Source organism: Rutilus rutilus, assembly GCF_951802725.1.
Source record: "Rutilus rutilus genome assembly, chromosome: 9".
NCBI classification, from domain to species: domain Eukaryota; kingdom Metazoa; phylum Chordata; class Actinopteri; order Cypriniformes; family Leuciscidae; genus Rutilus; species Rutilus rutilus.
This window is the reverse complement of record NC_140223.1, coordinates 6,955,603-6,973,871: the sequence shown is the minus strand read 5'-3', so window position 1 is coordinate 6,973,871 and position 18,269 is coordinate 6,955,603. Positions and strand designations below refer to the sequence as shown.

The window sequence follows — 18,269 nt, the reverse complement described above, 5'->3', positions numbered from 1 at the left end:
CATTTGAAGTGCCCCCCGACCCCTACATGATAATGTCATTCTAAATATCTATATTTCCGTCAAAAAACGGCATGTATGAGAACTGCATGCACAACCATATGTCTAAAAAAATGTTTTGCAAACATATACCAAAGCAAGCCCATGAAAGACTGTTGCAAGCAACCATATCAACAGCTGAATTCAGCACCACAGAGACACACAGCAGCAAAACATACATACCGAACTTTACAAACATCCTGTTCGTTCCACAAATTTCAAATCGACAACAGCGTCACATATCTGCCCAGAAATAATGGTAAATAGGCTAAGCTTTACCTTTAGCAGAAAATATTTTTTCTAGAATTTGTGCATGCAAAATCGTCAATTAAATTGAAATCCTCAAAGTCCATTCCCTTGACTAGTTCGGCTTCAATAGTCAGCAGGGAGAGCGCAGACAGCTGCTTCTGTCTCATTCTCATTCTTCACTCTTTAAGTTGAGAGAAGGATCTCTCGGCCTCGCAGTTGGTAACGGACAACTGAGATCAGAGATCAGTTAAGAGATCAGTCTGAGCCCATGTATTTTATAATTTTTTTAGAATTTGCAACATATCCTCTGGTGAACAAATTTTCTCTTCATGCATGCAATTCTTGATATTGTAGGTACTTTTTGAAGGGTTGCTATGTATCGTGATATTTTCTCTTTTAAAAAGAAAGTTTTTTACGTTCTCTAATTTACGTTTTGCACAACCGCTTAGCTGTTGCTGCCTATCCATTTTGAATTGTATATTACAAATTGGCGGGCTAGACTCTGACTGGGGGGAGGGGGCAAATAAACTGTGAACTGACCCAATCGCAATTCTTTACATGCATATATTTTTTATTCTCTCTGTATATTGTCTCATTAACTGTTCATTTTGTATCTGCATCTCTTCCAGCAAAATAATATACAAAACATGAGAAATATTTTAAAGGTCTAGTCATTATCTTTATCACTTGCATGGTGCCCAATCCCGTCTATGGATAATCTGGCCCTGATTACTCTTGTACAGTATAATGTTCATCTTTATGAAATACTACTACTACTAATGTGACCCTGGACCACAAAACCAGTCACATGGGTAAGAAAAATTGTAATTGAGATTTATATATCATCTGAAAGCTGAATAAATATGCTGTCCATTGATGTATGGTTTGTTAGGATAGGACAATATTTGGTTGCGATACAACTATTTGAAAATCTGGAATCTGAGGGTGCAAAAAAATTGAAACACTGAGAAAATCGCCTTTAAAGTTGTTCATTTATGTTCGCGATTGTGCTGCATTCACTCACAAAAATAAATGTTTTATATATTTACGGTTGGAAATTTACAAAATATAATCATAGAACATGATCTTTACTTAATATCCTAATGATTTTTGGCATAAAAGAAAAATCGATAATTTTGACCTATACAATGTATTGTTGGCTATTGCCTCTCCTCGGACAGCACGCCAAATATGCATTTATTCTATCTGATTTATTTGTAAGTGTGAACTCGTGAAATCTCAATGCTCTTTGGTGACGTGGATGATTACGTTACTGTTGATCATCTGTCCATCATCGTATAAAGCCCGCCCTGACAATTTGATTGGTCCGAACAACTTTTGTTCGGGCATAATAGCTCCTCAATGGATCAAGTCCAGACCGAACTTCCCGACCTAAAATTTTTGTCAGTCGGCTGGCATCCAGGCTACAGAACTGGGTAAAAATAAGATGGAATTTAAAAAAAAACAAAAAACATTAAGAATGTAATTTTTGTTAAACTATTAATTAATTGCTGTTAAACTGAACAAGTTTCATGATTTAAATAGATTACACTTTTTTATTTAATCAATTTTAATTTAACCATCCAGAAAAATTTAAACGGGGAAAAAAACGTGTAAACTGTGCTTATCCTTAAGGTTAGCTGCATTAACAGTTTAGCTTTCTTGTTTTTTTTTTTTCTCCTCTTCACATTAATGTTACAGCCTCTGATATCACATTAAATGTTCATAAAATTGGTATTGAAAAAAGTATCGTTCACTGGCCTCGTATCTAATGAGCTTCAGAATCATAAAAGGAGGAGCGACGACAGTGAAGGACGAGAGCGAGGACGAGGAGAGGCCTGGACTTTTATGTTTTTCCGGTTCGCCGGTTCCCTCCTCCTCCTTCCCATAACAACTAGGGGTGGGGAAAAATCGATTATTAGATGCGTCGCGATGCGGACGATTCTGAATTGATTCACAAATGAAAAAAAAAAACGATTTTCAAAATGTTAATTTTTTTTTATCTCCAATTGCATAATATTAACAGAACTCTGAAGCGCGGACGTGCAGTGCCCGGACAGTCTGTGACGCGCACATAACAGAGACGCGCACATAACAGAGACACATGATGGCTGAGCGCGAAATCCGAACGGCACCCTCTTCGCTAAAAGCTAATGTATGGAAAATTAGCATTTTCCCTGGCTTCCTGCACTGCCGGATCCGCCGTGGCTTCCTGCACTGCCAGGTCTGCCCACGCCAGGCCACGATAGGGCTGTCAACGAATATTCTAAATTCGAATATATATTCGAATAGTTTTAAAAAACAGAATTTCGAATGTGAAAATTAATATTCGAATGTGGAAAAACGCCCGCGGTAGCAGAGGCTGTCTGCTTTGCGAGTGGGCGCGCTGCCTGGGTCAGGGACAGGTAACAGGAAGAAGTGTTAACGTTAAACAGAAACATTACTAAAGTGTAGGCTACTGTACTGACTGAATAGATATTGCATGATGGTAGGTTAGATACAGCAGTTTCATGCACTGCAGGCTTCCACTGGTTTGATTATTTACCGTTTCATGTCAAGGAAAAGTTCCATGTTTACCACAGCACAGCTCGCTCGGAGCGTTCACTGTCGGATTCGCGTCTACAGCGTCTAGTTGGACGCTTGAACATTTTGTATTTCAAACATTTCAAAAGTTTGAAGCAAAAATTGACGCGTGGAGACTCCTCATTCACGCAGCAAGACCTCCAGACGCGCGTAAACGCGTCTTTACATTGACTTAACATTGAAATCACTCGCGCCAGACGCTCTATTCGCGTTTAGTGTGAACGCAGCATGAGGGTGAGGGCGAGAGAGAGAAAGAGTGCCTGCGAGTGTGAGTGAGCGAGAGTGAGGTCTGCGGTCTTGGCCATTAGTTGATTTACTTGTTTTTGTGTTGGTAATAAGTTGTCAAATATGTTTAAACTTAAAGGAACACTTCGACTTTTTGGGACTTTAGCTTATTCACCGTATCCCCCAGAGTTAGATAAGTCCACTCCATACATCCCTTTTTCATCTCCATGCGTGCTGTAAGTCTGTTTGACGCACCCACCGCTAGCCTAGCTTAGCACAAAGACTGGATGTAAATGGCTACAGCTAGCATACTAATCCCAATAAGTGACTAAATAACGCCAACATTTTCCTATTTACATGTTGTGATTTGTATAGTCACAGTGTGTAAAAATAACAAGGTCATATGAGACACAGCCATTTTTTAAACGTTTAAATACTGGGAACTATTTTCTCAAAAGGCGAAGCACTAATACTTGGGCAGAGTGATTAGCGCAGCACCCGAGAAGCGCCGTTCTGTCAACAAAACCAACGTGACTAACTAGTAGCGAACGTGATTCGTGATCATGGCTGACTTTGAGGAATTGTCAGAGGATTTTTATTTGATATCAAACCAAGATCCAGAACCATATTGTTTTGAGCCAGAATACACAGACGAGGAGTTACAAACTTTGGAAGCTGATAGACAAGATGCCGAACAGACTGAGGTCGAGGGGAGAATCAGAACGGGAGTAGCCTGCTATTTCACAAACAAGGTCACTGTTTCTCAAAAATTAAAACTGCCCATCCCCCCCTCCAATTCATTAGCAAGTTGAAGGCTACAGTCCTGAAAGTTACCTTTAGCGACGCTTATTTGTTACTGGGGCGATAGAGCGCGTTTGTGACAACACAATACTAACATTACAGGGGATACATGGAGCCCGGGAACAACTGTAATGGAGGATAAACTGATAATCGCTGTTGCTGGGTTTCCTATCATTTATGATATGACATTATTTTCATATAGGGACCAGTTACAAAAGAGAGAGAGCTCCGGCCGCGCGCGCGCGCGCGCACTTACCTTCACCGTTTTCAAACAACACGTCTTGCTCTCTCTCCCTCGCGCATATAATCCAAAAAAAAATTTTTCCCGACCAAATCGGTTATAAAAATGCTGTCATTATAAAAGGTTTCTAGTGTCAATATATTCCTTGTTTTTATATTTACATTTCATGGTGTGACACAGACTTCAGAGCGGCCAAAGCGTCAACAAGCTTCCCCGTACTTTTTGACAAGCGTCCTTGACAGGGCGGCCAGAGCTTCTTTGCAGCTCAAGTCGGCGGCGATGTGAACGTACAGTAATAGTAGTGAGCACCCTGTTCATGTAATAGTGTCACTAAGGTTACATTACATCTAGCTAATGGCACTGTAACAGTAGGCTAGTCATCTAAAAACATAACGGAACACTTACCGCAGCCGCAGGTGATCCACTTTGTCCTGTCTTTACTATTGATGGGATGGCCGTATCCTTCAGCACACGTTTCATGGCAAATTCCATTTTTTCAAAATAGTCGTCCTCAGTGAAATGTTCTGAGCAAACGCGATAGTCCTTCCTTGATGATGTCTACAGGTGTGTTTGGATCTATTTCCAGAGCCATTGATTCATCAGGTCAGCGTTTTTGGTTGTAATTCTATGAAACTTCATGGTATTACCTGGTCTCCCATGTTTATTGTTGCAGCTCTTTACAATACAGTGAATACTCATGATTGTAAACTTTGCATTTACTATCTAGTAATTGCTGACTCTATTACTCCAACTCTGAGCGAACTCTCTGCTCCTCACCACGGCGCTTCTCGGGTGCTGCGCTCATCACTCCGCCCAAGTAGCAGTGCTTCGCCTTGAGAAAATAGTTCCCAGTATTTAAACGTTTAAAAAATGACTGTGTCTCATATAGAGATGCACCGATTACAATTTTCTAGGCCGATTCCGATTTCCGATTTTTCATTGAGTTTGACCTGCCGATACCGATTTTAGCCGATTCCGATTATTATTTTTTTCTAACCACTTTACAGCACACACAAATATTTATTTTTGATCTTTTCTTTAACCCTTTCACACATAAGTTTAAAATATTCTAACTGACAACCCCACCCCTCACCCCCAGAGTGAGTTTTTTTCAAGGCGAACGTTCCCTTTAATGTTTCCATGGCGACGCGTCACGCGATACACCGCAGCCACAATAATACTGCATGACAGATGTGTCGCTTTTATTTCGCTTTTCCTTTTTTATTCAAAATATTCACAAACTTGCTTACCATGTCATCAACTAGCCTATCTGATATTCCGATTCTCAAATACGTGTAAGTGAGTGTGTTTGGTCGATTAAAAACCTTTATAAATAATCTTGATCTATAACATGAGATGGGCGCCGCAATGTTGTCCTGTCAGTCGGATTTACAGCACGTGAATTCATCAGTTTCTCCCGAAATAAATGCAAGAAAGTGGCCGGTGAACTGAGAAGAATAGAGTAAACTTTATAGTTACTTCCACTATGTTTGTCTGATATGAATAAAACATGTCGGCAAATTATATTTGAATAGATTGTTATTGCTGCTTCCACAGACATCAGTGTGTATTTTACAAACTCCAAATGTATTGTTTTACTCGTGCTTATGTGTATTTAAATATATGAAGCCTAAAATAAACATTATGAGGTTGAAAACACTGCTTAGTTGTGTGATATATGACAGCGCTGAACGCGTCCGACTCTGGCTCAGCGCCAGCCAACGCGCGAAAGCACAGTTTGAATCTGGCAGTTATGCGACATCACTGAACATTATAAATGTGGCACCGTGACCGTACTATTATTATATAGTATTAGTATGCTAGCTAGTGTTGTCACGGTACCAAAATTTCAGTATTCGGTACCAATACCAGTGAAAATCCACGGTTCTCGGTACCAATTTCGGTACCAAAGGGCTAGAAATCAATAAATTCTTTGCTGATACTTCCTCGTCATCATGGAGAGCGCAGTTCGCACCGTTTCAAAAATAGTCGATCTCCGAATGCGAATGAACTTACTCTGAATTTTAGTATTGTTTTTATATGAGGATCCTTTTTCAAATACAAGGTCAATATTGATTTTCACTAACAACAAAACAACAAATTATCCGTGAATTTATATGGAACTAATCTTTAAAAGCTTTCCATCTTTACTCTCCTCATGTAACGTTGCATTCGGAGATCGACAGGTTTTTCCTTTCCACAAGCGCTTGCTCTCCCGTGGCGTCTGTTGTTGCTATGCAACCATGAACATAGGCGCGCCTGGAAAAACGAGCGTGCCGTGTCGCTTCTATTATGAGCGCGCTTGCCGCGCGCCTACATTTGGAATAACGAATCTGAACACGCATAAAACGCACTATGTGAACGGCCACTTATGGCAACGTGACCATAGCCTAATCCAAAATATTTCCATATGTGTCTCTTTTCTCCTTTCTTATCAACAAGTGGATTTACAGCCACCACATCAGCAGCACGCCGGTCGCCATGTCTCAGCGCTTTAATAAAAAGGACGCGCAACTGCACGCGCTCAGTGCATGCGTGCATGCATGCGCATCAAGGAACTGGGTTTGAACGGGTCCTCGGTACCACCGGTACTTAAGAAAACTTGGTACCGTGACGTTTACATTTTTTTTGTACCGACTTGGTACCGAAGTACCGGGTCTTTTGACAACACTAATGCTAGCTGTAGCCATTTACATCCAGTCTTTGTGCTAAGCTAGGCTAGCGGTGGGTGCGTCAAACAGACTTACAGCACGCACGGAGATGAAAAAGGTATGTATGGACTTATCTAACTCTGGGGGATACGGTGAATAAGCTAAAGTCCCAAAAAGTCGAAGTGTTCCTTTAAATAAACTACCTATATACAAGTAGTTATGTCGCTTTGTATTCATTTGTCCTGTTATTGACGTAATGTGCGTCATTGACAAAATGCACAACCAGATGTTCGAATAGTTCGAATATATGTGTTTTTTTAGAGGGAATATTCGAACGTCATTTTTGAGCAATTTTGACAGCCCTAGGCCACGACCCAGGCCCTCCATTCCTCCCCCAAGACCGCCTCCGCTCCACCACCCTCCTGGAATTTAGTTTTTTGGGGTTTTGTTGGGCATCTGGAGACGCCCTTAGAGGGGGGGGGATCTGTCACAGGTTTGTTTTTGGGTTTGTTCACGTCATGTTTCCTTGTCTGTCATGTGATCCCTTGTAAGTCATGTGATCCTGCCAAAGTTGTTTCCCTGTCTGATGTGTCATGTTTTCATTGGTTCATTGTTTCATTGTTCACAGGTGTCCCTTGTCTAGTCATTAGTCTTCTGTGTATTTAAGCTCTCATGTTTGCTATGTGTCTTTGTCAAGTATTGTTTCCTGTAATCTGCTGTTGTGTAAGTTCATGCTCATGCTTTGGTTTTTGTTTTCATGCCACGCCATGTTTTTGTTTCATGTTTGGTTTTGTTTATAATAAACTGCATTTGGGTTCTCATTTACACTTGCCTCCAGTGGATCCTTTACAATTCTAGATAGAAACAGCCAGAAACTCCATCAAAACTGCCACTTTCAAACTATAGCAGCTTGAGTGTTTATGTTGCTTATGCTTTTTAAAATTGTTAAAAATGTATTGCCTCCCCCCTCAAACCGAGCCCTGTGAAGGAGGTGAAAACAGGGAACAATTGGAGACACAGAGGCTTTTCAGCAGCTCAATGGTCCTGTTATTTCTCTCAGATGTTGGACAAGCATTAAACAAACCTTTTTTAAATGCAACTTCCTCCAAATTCCCTATATTTCTATCAGAAACCAGATATGTTCATTTAATTTAAATGTAAGTAAAGTAATTCAGTAACTTCTCTTTGTATTTGGCAGATCTGGTGTCCATCCCATTTCCCAATTCACCAATAAATACTGGGAATATTCGCATCATCCTTGCCCAGAGAAGGACAAACTCCAGGAGTAGCAGCTGAAATCTGTGTGACTGTTAAAGATGGAGTTTATTAAAGAGGAGATTGAAGACATGAGTGATCCAGAACCATCCAGAATAAAACATGAAGATACTGAGGAACAAATAGGTTGGTGTCCACTCTTGATTCTTCATTGTTGACTGCTTTGGTAGCTTTGAAATAATAAGCAGTATATGAATGACATTTTTTATAGAAATGCTTATATCATTTTAATCGTCATCTTTAATGTACTTTTAATCATAATCTTGTAAGCTATAACAGTTGTCAAACTCATTTTGATCATATTAACAAGAGAATGACAGAGCTAAACTTTGGCACATCAGAGGTCTGATAGTTGATCTCTCTTGCTTTCTTCTATTAAATCAGGGTTCACTTAAACTAATTAAAATTGTATGTTTATTTTAGATTGGATGGAAGTAAAAGAGGAAAGACAAGAACTGGAGGAATTTAAGGAGGAACATCATAACTTTAAAATTCAAGAAACAAAAGCCAAAGCACTGCACACCTGCAGTCGGTGTGGAAAGAGTTTCTGTCAAAAAGGAAACCTTACCGCACACATGAGAATTCACACTGGAGAGAAACCGTATCCATGCTTTCAATGTGGAAAGAGTTTTTCTCAAGCATCAGGTCTAAATATTCATCAGCAGATTCATTCCGGAGAAAAAACATTTAACTGTGATCAGTGTGGTAAAGGTTTTAATTCTTCATTAACTCTGAAAAAACACCTGATAGTTCATTCAGATGAAAAGCCTTATGTGTGTTCTGTCTGTGGAAAGAGTTTTTCACGTCTGGAATGTTGTAAACTACACCAGAAAACACATAATGAAGTGAGAGATCATGTGTGTTGTGACTGTGGGAAGAGCTTTACTAGAGCTGGTGAACTGAAACAGCACCAAAGAATTCATACTGGAGAAAAACCTTACAAGTGCTCATCTTGTGATAAGAGTTTCACTCAGTTGGGAACACTGAAAGTACATGAGCGAGTTCATACTGGAGAAAAACCTCACAAGTGCTCATCTTGTGACAAGAGTTTCACTCAGTTGGGACACCTGAAATCACATGAGCGAGTTCATACTGGAGAAAGACCTCACAAGTGCTCATCTTGTGACAAGAGTTTCACTCAGTTGGGACACCTGAAATCACATGAGCGAGTTCATACTAGAGAGAAACCGTACAACTGCACTGATTGTGGAGAGAGTTTTAGACATTCATGTAGTTTTCTCAGACATATGAAGAAATATCATAAGTCGCCACAGTGAGAAACATTTAATTTTCATGTCAAATACTGTCAAATAAGTAAATGTGAGATGAAAAAAAAAAAAAAAAGAGTTGCTCCCAAAAGAACATTATCTATATGAAATGCTTAGATAACTAGAAAGACTTGTTTATATTGTGTTCTGATAGTATGCAGTTATAGGAAATAAACAAACAAAAAGTTGTCTTGAACAAACCTGTTGAATTGTGATTGTTTGATGTAAAAAATCAAGCGCTGGCAGGTCATGTTAGTCGAGCTCGCATCAGCTGATCCACGTCTACCTATAGGAATACGACGCCAATCACAGCATCCATATATAAGCTCCTTCAGTGTTATCAACAGCTATTGTGTTTCTCAGGAGCAAATTACCCTCCTCCCTCCCCAGCTCCACCTCTCTCAGTCAGGATTTGGCATTCTGTTTGCCCTCTGAATCAGTCTAAATTCTCGAATTATGTTGTACATTAAAATACTATTGCTGCTCTCCCTTCTCTTTTCCATGCTAGGCTCAGGGAGTTTTTACCCAGAACAGAACCATACCGCCAATCCAATCTGTATGCTAATTCTCCATCGTATTTGACGATAGTGGTCCTGACAGAACTTAATTTAATGTAAAAACTTTACTTAAACATAATTTCTGATAAACACCTGAAAGTTTATCCAGTTGACAAGCTTAATATGTGTTTGTGGAATCATGTGTGTTTTGAACACAGCCGGACTCTAGACTGACTCTGTCTGGTAGGGGCTTCACTTTTACCTGTTTGCACTCGTTTGATTTGTTAATTTATGTCAGTCAGAAATCATTAACCGCATTTCCACTGTACAGACCATATCAAATTAGGCATTATCATCGTTTCACATAAAAGAACATGTACTCATTAAATCGTGTTTGCTCCTGTTTATTTCTGGACACAAGACTGCACAAAACAACAATAAACTATTTTTATTAAATAACATTTGAAAAACCTATAAAATCTGAACGTCATAGAACAATATTAACTATTGAACGATGGTGACACGTTCATGTAACATGTAAGGGACCTAAAGCGCACCTAAAAGCTGCCACAAAGAACCGGCAAAAGTAATGATTATGAACATGTTAAATATATCAAGGAGACAGGGACGGACTGGGGCTAAAAAACAGCCCTGGACTTTCTCCCAAATAGGCCCATCATCCGGCCATTCGCCTCTAGCCGTGTGGGACAGACACTAGCCAGGATGTCCTGATACTATGCCACAATACTTTAGCCTATCAGACAGGTATTCACAGCAAGTAACATCTCAAAACCAATGATGATAATTGGGGTTGTGTTTATTAATGAAGCCTCAGCCTTCAAATAAAAACAAAAAATGTACAATGCCATAAAATACAAATAATGAAATGTCACTGGCTACAGTAACCCAAATTACACAAACTTGTAATTATAAAACATATAGTTAGGCTACTGTATACCAGGGATCTCCAACCTTTTTGTGTGCAAGGGCTACATCTAGAAGGAATTTTTATTTGTTATACTCCAATATTTATTATACATAACATGGTGAAGCTTTTTTACTTTTCACCATCATATGGGAAATAATAAAATATCTTGATATTCTGGTTCAGACTTAAAAGCGTTTAAAAAAAATCCTGAAAACTTATGAAAATTTATTTTTTTGTTTAGTTTTTTTTGTTGATTTTCTATAAACCTATTCTACGTGTTATCAAAAACAGTAGCCCAAACATTTAGTATAAATATAAATGAAAAAAAAAATAAAATAAAAAAAAATAATAAACTGCCATAACTTCTAAACAAAAACATTACTGCATTACATTTAATACATTTATACATAACTGTATTAATATAACATCATTTTTAATAGTTAATTCATAGGTTTTGGTGTGTAATGTCTTCTAACTGGTTTGTTCTCGGAACAATGTTTCGCCTGTTTTTTTTTTTTTTTTTTTTGCGTCAATATGTTGAGAATATCAGCGCTGTTTCATCTGGCTTTTTACAAGCTTAAATCACATAGTCATTTGTGGTTTATAATAGAGATAGAGAATTCTGCTCTGAATTGAAATGCTTCTCAGTGGATCGCGCAGCTCTGTGTAATAATGTTCGCGTGATCGAGATCAGCTTTGTCCGCGATCGCTGTTTTTTGGGCCGAGCTGATAATGCGCTGCTCAGATCAAACAAGTTTTGTTCCGCTTTTTAAGCGTTTGCCATTTGATGTTTTTCATACGCAACGCAAATGACAGCGTACAATCAAAGAGAGTTGGGTAATTTTGTAGAGGCAAAAGTTCAAATTGAAACGTTTAGTTGAAAAGGTCGCAAAATTATACCATTTATTCGAAGTCTGGAACCCCGACGGCAAGTTGGGGCTATTTATAGAATGTGTTTAGCGGGCAACTCACAGGCACCACGTTGGAGACCACAGCTATTCAAATATAATGTAAGCAAATTTAAAAGTGCAGCCTTATAAAATGTCAGTGGCTATAGGCCGACTCTTCTTCCTCAGTTGTTGTTTTTTACACGTAGCATAAGTGATCATATTAGTGCCCCTGCTGTTGGCTGTTAATACTGCTTTATTAGACTTTTTTCTTTTTTTTTTCTGCCGACGGCCCTCGGTTGGACGGCCGTTCTGGACTTTTCCAGAACGCACAGATTGTCAATCCGTCCCTGCAAGGAGACGTTTCAATTGTTTATTAATAAACAATTGTTTTCTTTGTCAAAGATGAAGTTGACGATTTTCGCAGTAGTGAACGCGCCAGAGAGAAATGCACATTTCATATGGATTCGCCTACATAAGCAGAGAACAGTCTGTTTTCTTTCGTTTTGAATTATTTTGTTTAAAAGTACACATTTCAAGCTTTCTTTAGATATATTTCTCAGGTCTGTGAGGCAAGTAGCTTATACTGAGTTTCGATTCATTTATGAGATGAGCTCCAGTTCACGCGCCGGCGCCTCCGTGTCCTGATTATATTCAACATGATCTCACAACCAATTTGTACGAATTCGTACAAGTGATAAAAAGGTGGCTAATTCGTATGAATTCGTACGACCTCACTCGTACGAATTTGTACGATTTGTCTAAACCCACGTGATGGGTAGGTTTAGGGGCGGGGTCAGGGGTAGGTCATTTGTATGAATTCATACAAATTGGGCAATTCGTAAAATATGTACGATTTAGCAAAAATCGTACTAATTCGTACGAGTGAGGTCGCATGAATTCTTACGAATTAACCACCTCGTGGAATTCGTACGAATTGCCGTGAGATCTACTTCTTATTTATGAAATCCAGGCAATTGGTTGATGAAACATTGATTAAAATTAAGATACAATTAATAAAAATCGAAATTCACTTTAAAGAAAGGTTTTCTACAAAAACAAACTTAATGAAGTGGTCAAAATCATGTCTGCCCACTCGTTTCTCGATATGCATCTTATGATCTTACTCATGCTTTTCATATAATCAACAAAGATGAAATTAAAAAATAATTGTACTATTTAAACATAAATATGAAACTAAATCGTTTTCTTTAATGACTGGGCTACGACATGTACAACATGGGGGGAGACGATTTTCAAACAATCATCGAATATTATTTTACTTGATATGACAATCCTTAATATTTGGTGTTTAAAATGCCTATTTGAGGTCTCTGTGAAAAATTTAAATCAGTCTTTTAGTGCCGCTTTAAAAGCGGTCACGTCCGTAACATTGTTTTTTCCTTATAAATGCGATAAAATAAAATGAATATTTTGTGTTCTGTGGAGAGCCAACCCTTCTTCATCCGGTGGGTAGTATTACTTTTGGTTTGCGCAGTGTAATTCAAAGAATTACAAAAAAATATTTTGCCACCTAAAAGTTAAAGATTTTTTGTGTCATTTCCGTAACGCATATGTGTAGCCTATTTTCCTCTTATTAAATATAAAACGCATGTGTAGACTGATATTTTTCTAATGTCTGGTCTCCTTTATTAAGTGAGTATGGATATATAAACAGACGTTTCAATAATTGGTATTAAATGCGTTTTCTGAGAATTTATATTTCATGGTTTGACTGCAAATGTCACGTCCATAACGCTGGAATTGCCCAATAGTAATTTAAAGATGTGGTAGCCTAGCATTGGATCTGGATGGGAAGGATAACTCTGGGAGTTGGAATAGGTCTGCCTTTTCACACTGTGACACAGGTTCGTGGATCTGAGTATTGCGATTTGGTTTCATGTCGCGTGTCGTTACAGCCCTAGTCAAAACCAATATTTTTGTTGGTAGCCTATTGATAACGGTTAATTAACCCAGTTCAGGTGACTAGACTGTTGAAGTCTAGTGTATTTGCGATAGTTGGGGCTAATTATAATATTCATAGAACCATACAAAACCTACTAAATGAGACAAAGGTGTGGAGTTACATTCAATCTATTTTAAGGCGTGCAGAATTTTTTTTCAAGGAAAAATTGCTCAAATATGTGATTATGGTGATCAAAGATGAGTTTAAAGGGATAAAATGATTGACTACAAGGGGAGCACCAGGAATTGATCAGATTTGTTATATAATGATAAACCAGCTCAGTGAAAATTCAAAGGATGTATTACTGGAACTAATAAAGTGTGGGAGGCTGGGAAACTGCCACAGAGCTGGAAGGAGGCTGTGGTAGTGCCAATACGAAAACCAGTAAAACACTGTACAAATCTGGGCAATTATAGACCAATCGCTTTGACATCCAACATATGCAAAATAATGGAGAAAATGATAAATGAAAGTTAAAATAAAAGCTTAACGTATTATATGGAAAAGAAAGGATATATAGCCAAATATCAAAGTGGCTAAAAATACAATTGATCCAGCTGTATGTTTAGAGCATGAAATTAGAAAAGCACAAGTAAACAAAGAAAGTGTAGTGGCTGTCTTCTTTGACATAGAGAAGGCATATGATATGATGTGGAGAGAAGGATTGTTAATTAGAATGTGTAAATTAGGAATCAAAGGACGAATATATAGATGGATTAAGGACTTTATACAAGGAAGATTAATACAAGTTAGAATAGGGAAGAGTTATTCAAGGAAATATATTGTTGAGAACGGAACACATCAAGGGAGTATAATGAGTCCTTTATTATTCTCCATACTAATAAATGATGTTTATAGAGAAATAGAGAATGGGATGGGATTTTCACTTTTTGCGGATGACGGGGCGATTTGGAAGAGGGGAATAAATCTGAAATTTGTTGTTAAAAAGCTACAGGAAGCTATTATGAAAATAGAGGAGTGGTCATATAAATGGGTAAAACTAAAGTTGTATCATCAAGAATTGGAAAGAGTGAGACAATTTAAGTTTTTGGGGTTATGGTTTGATGAAGGAATAACATGGATTGTACTGGACAAATGTAGGAAGGTGTTAAATGTTATGAGGTGTTTGGTGGGAAGTGAGTGGGGAGCTGACAGAACAGCACTGAAGGCAATTTATTGTGGATTAATTAGATCAGTACTGGATTATGGTTGTGTGGTGTATGGATCTGCATCAAGCACATCCCTCAAAAGATTAGATAACATTCAGTTTCAGGCTTTGAGATTATGTACAGGGGCATTTAAAACAACTCCAACGGCAGCACTGCAGGTGGAAATGGGAGAAATGCCACTCGAGTTGAGAAGAATAAAGCTATATCTCTGAATTTTTGGGTTAATTTACAGGGCCATAATGAAGATCACCCAGCACAAATCACTTTAAAACATTGTTGGGAAAAGGAGGAGAGAGAGACAAAAAGCTTTGGGTGGACAAATTAACTGAATTAAAACTCAATCCAACAGTACCATTGCCAGCAGTATCACTTCAGGTAGTACCCAAGGTGGAAGTAGATCTTACATTATTAGGAAAGAAGAACAAAAGATAGGGGGTTTATTTTGAATTCACATACTATACAGGCATATATTAATAGTTACTACAGTTATATCCAGATTTAAACAGATGCATCAAAGAGTTTAGTTGATAGGATAGGAGTAGCTTTTATTGTTCCAGAGTTTCATATTACAATAGTGAAGAGGATTAGCGACAATGTATCAGTAGCCTATACACAGGAGAAATGCTAGCAATTCTGTTAGCAGTACAGTGGATAGAGGAAATAAGACCATTGAGAGTTATTATTTGTTCAGATTCAACTTCATCATTAATCAGTTTACAGACCAGTCACTCAGACAGCAGAGCAGATTTTGATAGAAATACAACCAACATTATATAGAATTCAAATGATGGGCATTGCAGTTATATTTTTGTGGGTGCCAGGACATATTGGAATCATAGGAAATGAAATGGCAGATAAGGCTGCAAAAAAGAGAATACATCGATGTGGCAGTTAACATCAGTAAGATGGAAATAAAGAGCATTATTAAACAGAGGTTGAAGGAAAGGTGGCAAAAGCAGTGGGAGGAAGAGAGGAAAGATGGTTTTACAAAATACAGAGGAGAGTGGGAGAAATGAGATGTGCAGGAAGGAAAAGGAGAAAAGAGAAAATTATGTCTAGACTTAGATTTGGGCACACAGGATTAAACAGCACTTTATTTAGGTAAACATAACACCGGAAGATGTGAATACTGTGGGCAACAAGAGACAATAGAACACGTCAGAAATATGAGGGAAAAAGGTTGGAAATGATCCAAAACCTTAGAATGAAAAGAATAAATTTTGATTTAATAGAAATAGAAAAAACTCAAGAGATAAGTGCTATGGAATCGTTTTTCATTATCTTCAATATGATGGAGAGGATTTTTGTTTTGTTGATTGTGTTTTGTTTTGCTGATTTTGTTTTGTTTTGTTGATTCGGTTTTGTTTTATTTTGTTTGGAATAAAATTAGTAGTCATTCAGATCCACACTCCATACCAGTTGGTGGCGGTAATGCACCATTTCATTGTGTGCCAACCGCCAAAAAAACTCCAGAAAGAAGAAGAAGAAGAAGAAACATTACACTGTGCGCACTGAGGATGCGCAGAAGAGAGAAGCGAGAGAAGACGAGCTGAAACTTTCACCAGTCGAGGGTGAAAGTGACGCTGTAAACGATCGTGAATGAAGGACATGTGGAATATTTTCTCCGAGTTCCGTATATTTCCAGTCTGCAGGTGAGAGAAGTTACCAGAGTACAGAGTTTAACATAACCAGCTCCGTTTAAGGGTCAATGTAATGCGGTGTGTGTCCTGGTTTATTATTATTAAGAATGTAGTAGAGTGTTTTCACAGACTCTGTTTAGGGCTCCAGACTAACTGTTTTTTCTAGTAACGCTGTTGTAGCCCATAACTGATTTTTTTTAGGAGCACAGGCTGAAAATGTAGGGGCACACACCTTAAATCAACCTGCAACGCAGTTATTCACATTTCCCCCATTTTTACTGTATTACTGACACATTCTTTGGTAATAAAATGACTTAACGTACAGGAATTACAATGTGCAGACTAACATTTTAGGGCAGCAGCACCAGAGCCACTAAGTTCTACAGAAAGTGGTAATACTGTTGAGCTGACAATAAAGCACTGAGCTTAATTTGAGGTGTAGATAAAATTAACTTAAATTATTTTCATTCATAATATCTTATATTAATTTAATAGCAAAACTTGGGTAAAAATTGATATTAGGGGGTGAAAATAAAGCGGTCCTCAGCAACCACCTACTGGTTACAATGGTAATTTAATTAATTAAATTTTTCAAATAAGTGTGACTTCCTAAATCTTGAAACCAGTGCTTGAAGTGGGGAAAAAAAGGTGCCGGTACTCTCTTGCATTGGCAAATCATGACATTTGAGATTTCTACACTGAAAAACAAAACTTGGAGATATTGCAGGTACAACAACAATTTATTGTTATTTATTAATAACATAAATGTATTTAAACAAGTCGTGTGTGTGAAAAGTCTGCAAGAAAAAGTGCAGGTATACGTCCGTAATGTATGCGCTTAGGCTCCGGCGTAGGTCCGACGCAGAGGTATAATTTTTTTTTTTTATTAAGAGTATTAAGTCACCTTTATTAAGGTATTAAGAGTAAAATGTAGAAGTGCCGGTACTGCGTACCGGTGAGTACCGCCCCACTTCGAGCACTGCTTGAAACTTTTATTTTTATAAATAGGGACAATCTTTGAAGGATGAACAAAAAATGTTTTTGTTAATCACATTAAAAATAACATTTCAGTATGATATTGGTTTTGAACTGCTGGAAAAGGATGTGTAGTACTTGTAAGCATTTGACTATTTCTGTCAAAATACCATAGTTACAGTTAGTGTTACTACATTAAATCCATGATGAATGTTGCTGATTTGTGAACTTAGAGCCTTCTATAACTTGTTCATTCATTACACAATGTTTCTCCTGTTTTCCACGTCAGCGCAGTTTGATCTTATATCTATGGTTTAACAGAGAACTCTGCGCCAAGTCTGAATTTTCGTCACTGGATCTCGCAGAGATGTTATTAATTATGTGGCGAATTCAATGGATTTCTTCACTGGATCTCCCAGCGATGTGTAGTAACGGTGTCGTGTGATCGAGTAGCTCACTGCGCTGTCTATTATTGGTCCGAACTAATAAATGGTCTGTGAAGCACAAATGAGTAGCACAGTTTCGGTCCACTTTCATTTAGCTTTCCATTTAATGCTGGGCAACATTGTGGTGGTGCCAGTGCAAGCTATACAATTTTAGTCGCACTGGCAGGAAAAAATGGTCGCAGTCTGGAGCCCTGCTGTTGACACCAATAAAATTTGTTAAAGGGATACTCCACTTTAAAATGAAAATTTTGTCATCATATACTCACCCTCATGTGGTTTCAAACTGTTCAGCAGAAGAAAGAAATTCATTCAGGTTTGAAACAACATGAGGGTGAGTATATGATGACAGAATTTTCATTTTAAAGTGGAGTATCCCTTTAGAAGATCTTGGACATCACCATAATGAATAAGCAGAGTTCGAATACAGTGTAA

At 38.1% G+C, this 18,269-nt stretch overlaps 1 protein-coding gene across 5 annotated transcripts in view; it reads left to right on the top strand.

The window, feature by feature from the left end:
- Nucleotides 1–18,269, top strand: part of LOC311296631 (zinc finger BED domain-containing protein 4-like) — a 151,234-nt gene that overhangs the window by 21,347 nt on the left and 111,618 nt on the right. For 2 of the 5 annotated variants that reach the window (XM_084418491.1, XM_084418490.1), the window contains exons 2-3: nt 7,985–8,187; nt 8,485–10,205. The exons of 1 other annotated variant lie outside the window; for it this stretch is intronic. In XM_084418491.1, coding sequence (XP_084274617.1) covers nt 8,103–8,187; nt 8,485–9,338 — 939 coding nt within the window. In that variant the 5' untranslated portion in view covers nt 7,985–8,102 and the 3' untranslated portion in view covers nt 9,339–10,205. Of the gene's footprint in view, nt 1–7,984; nt 8,188–8,484; nt 10,206–15,402; nt 16,429–18,269 lie in introns of those variants that run through there. 2 more of the 5 variants (XM_084418488.1, XM_084418484.1) reach the window with 1 other exon arrangement.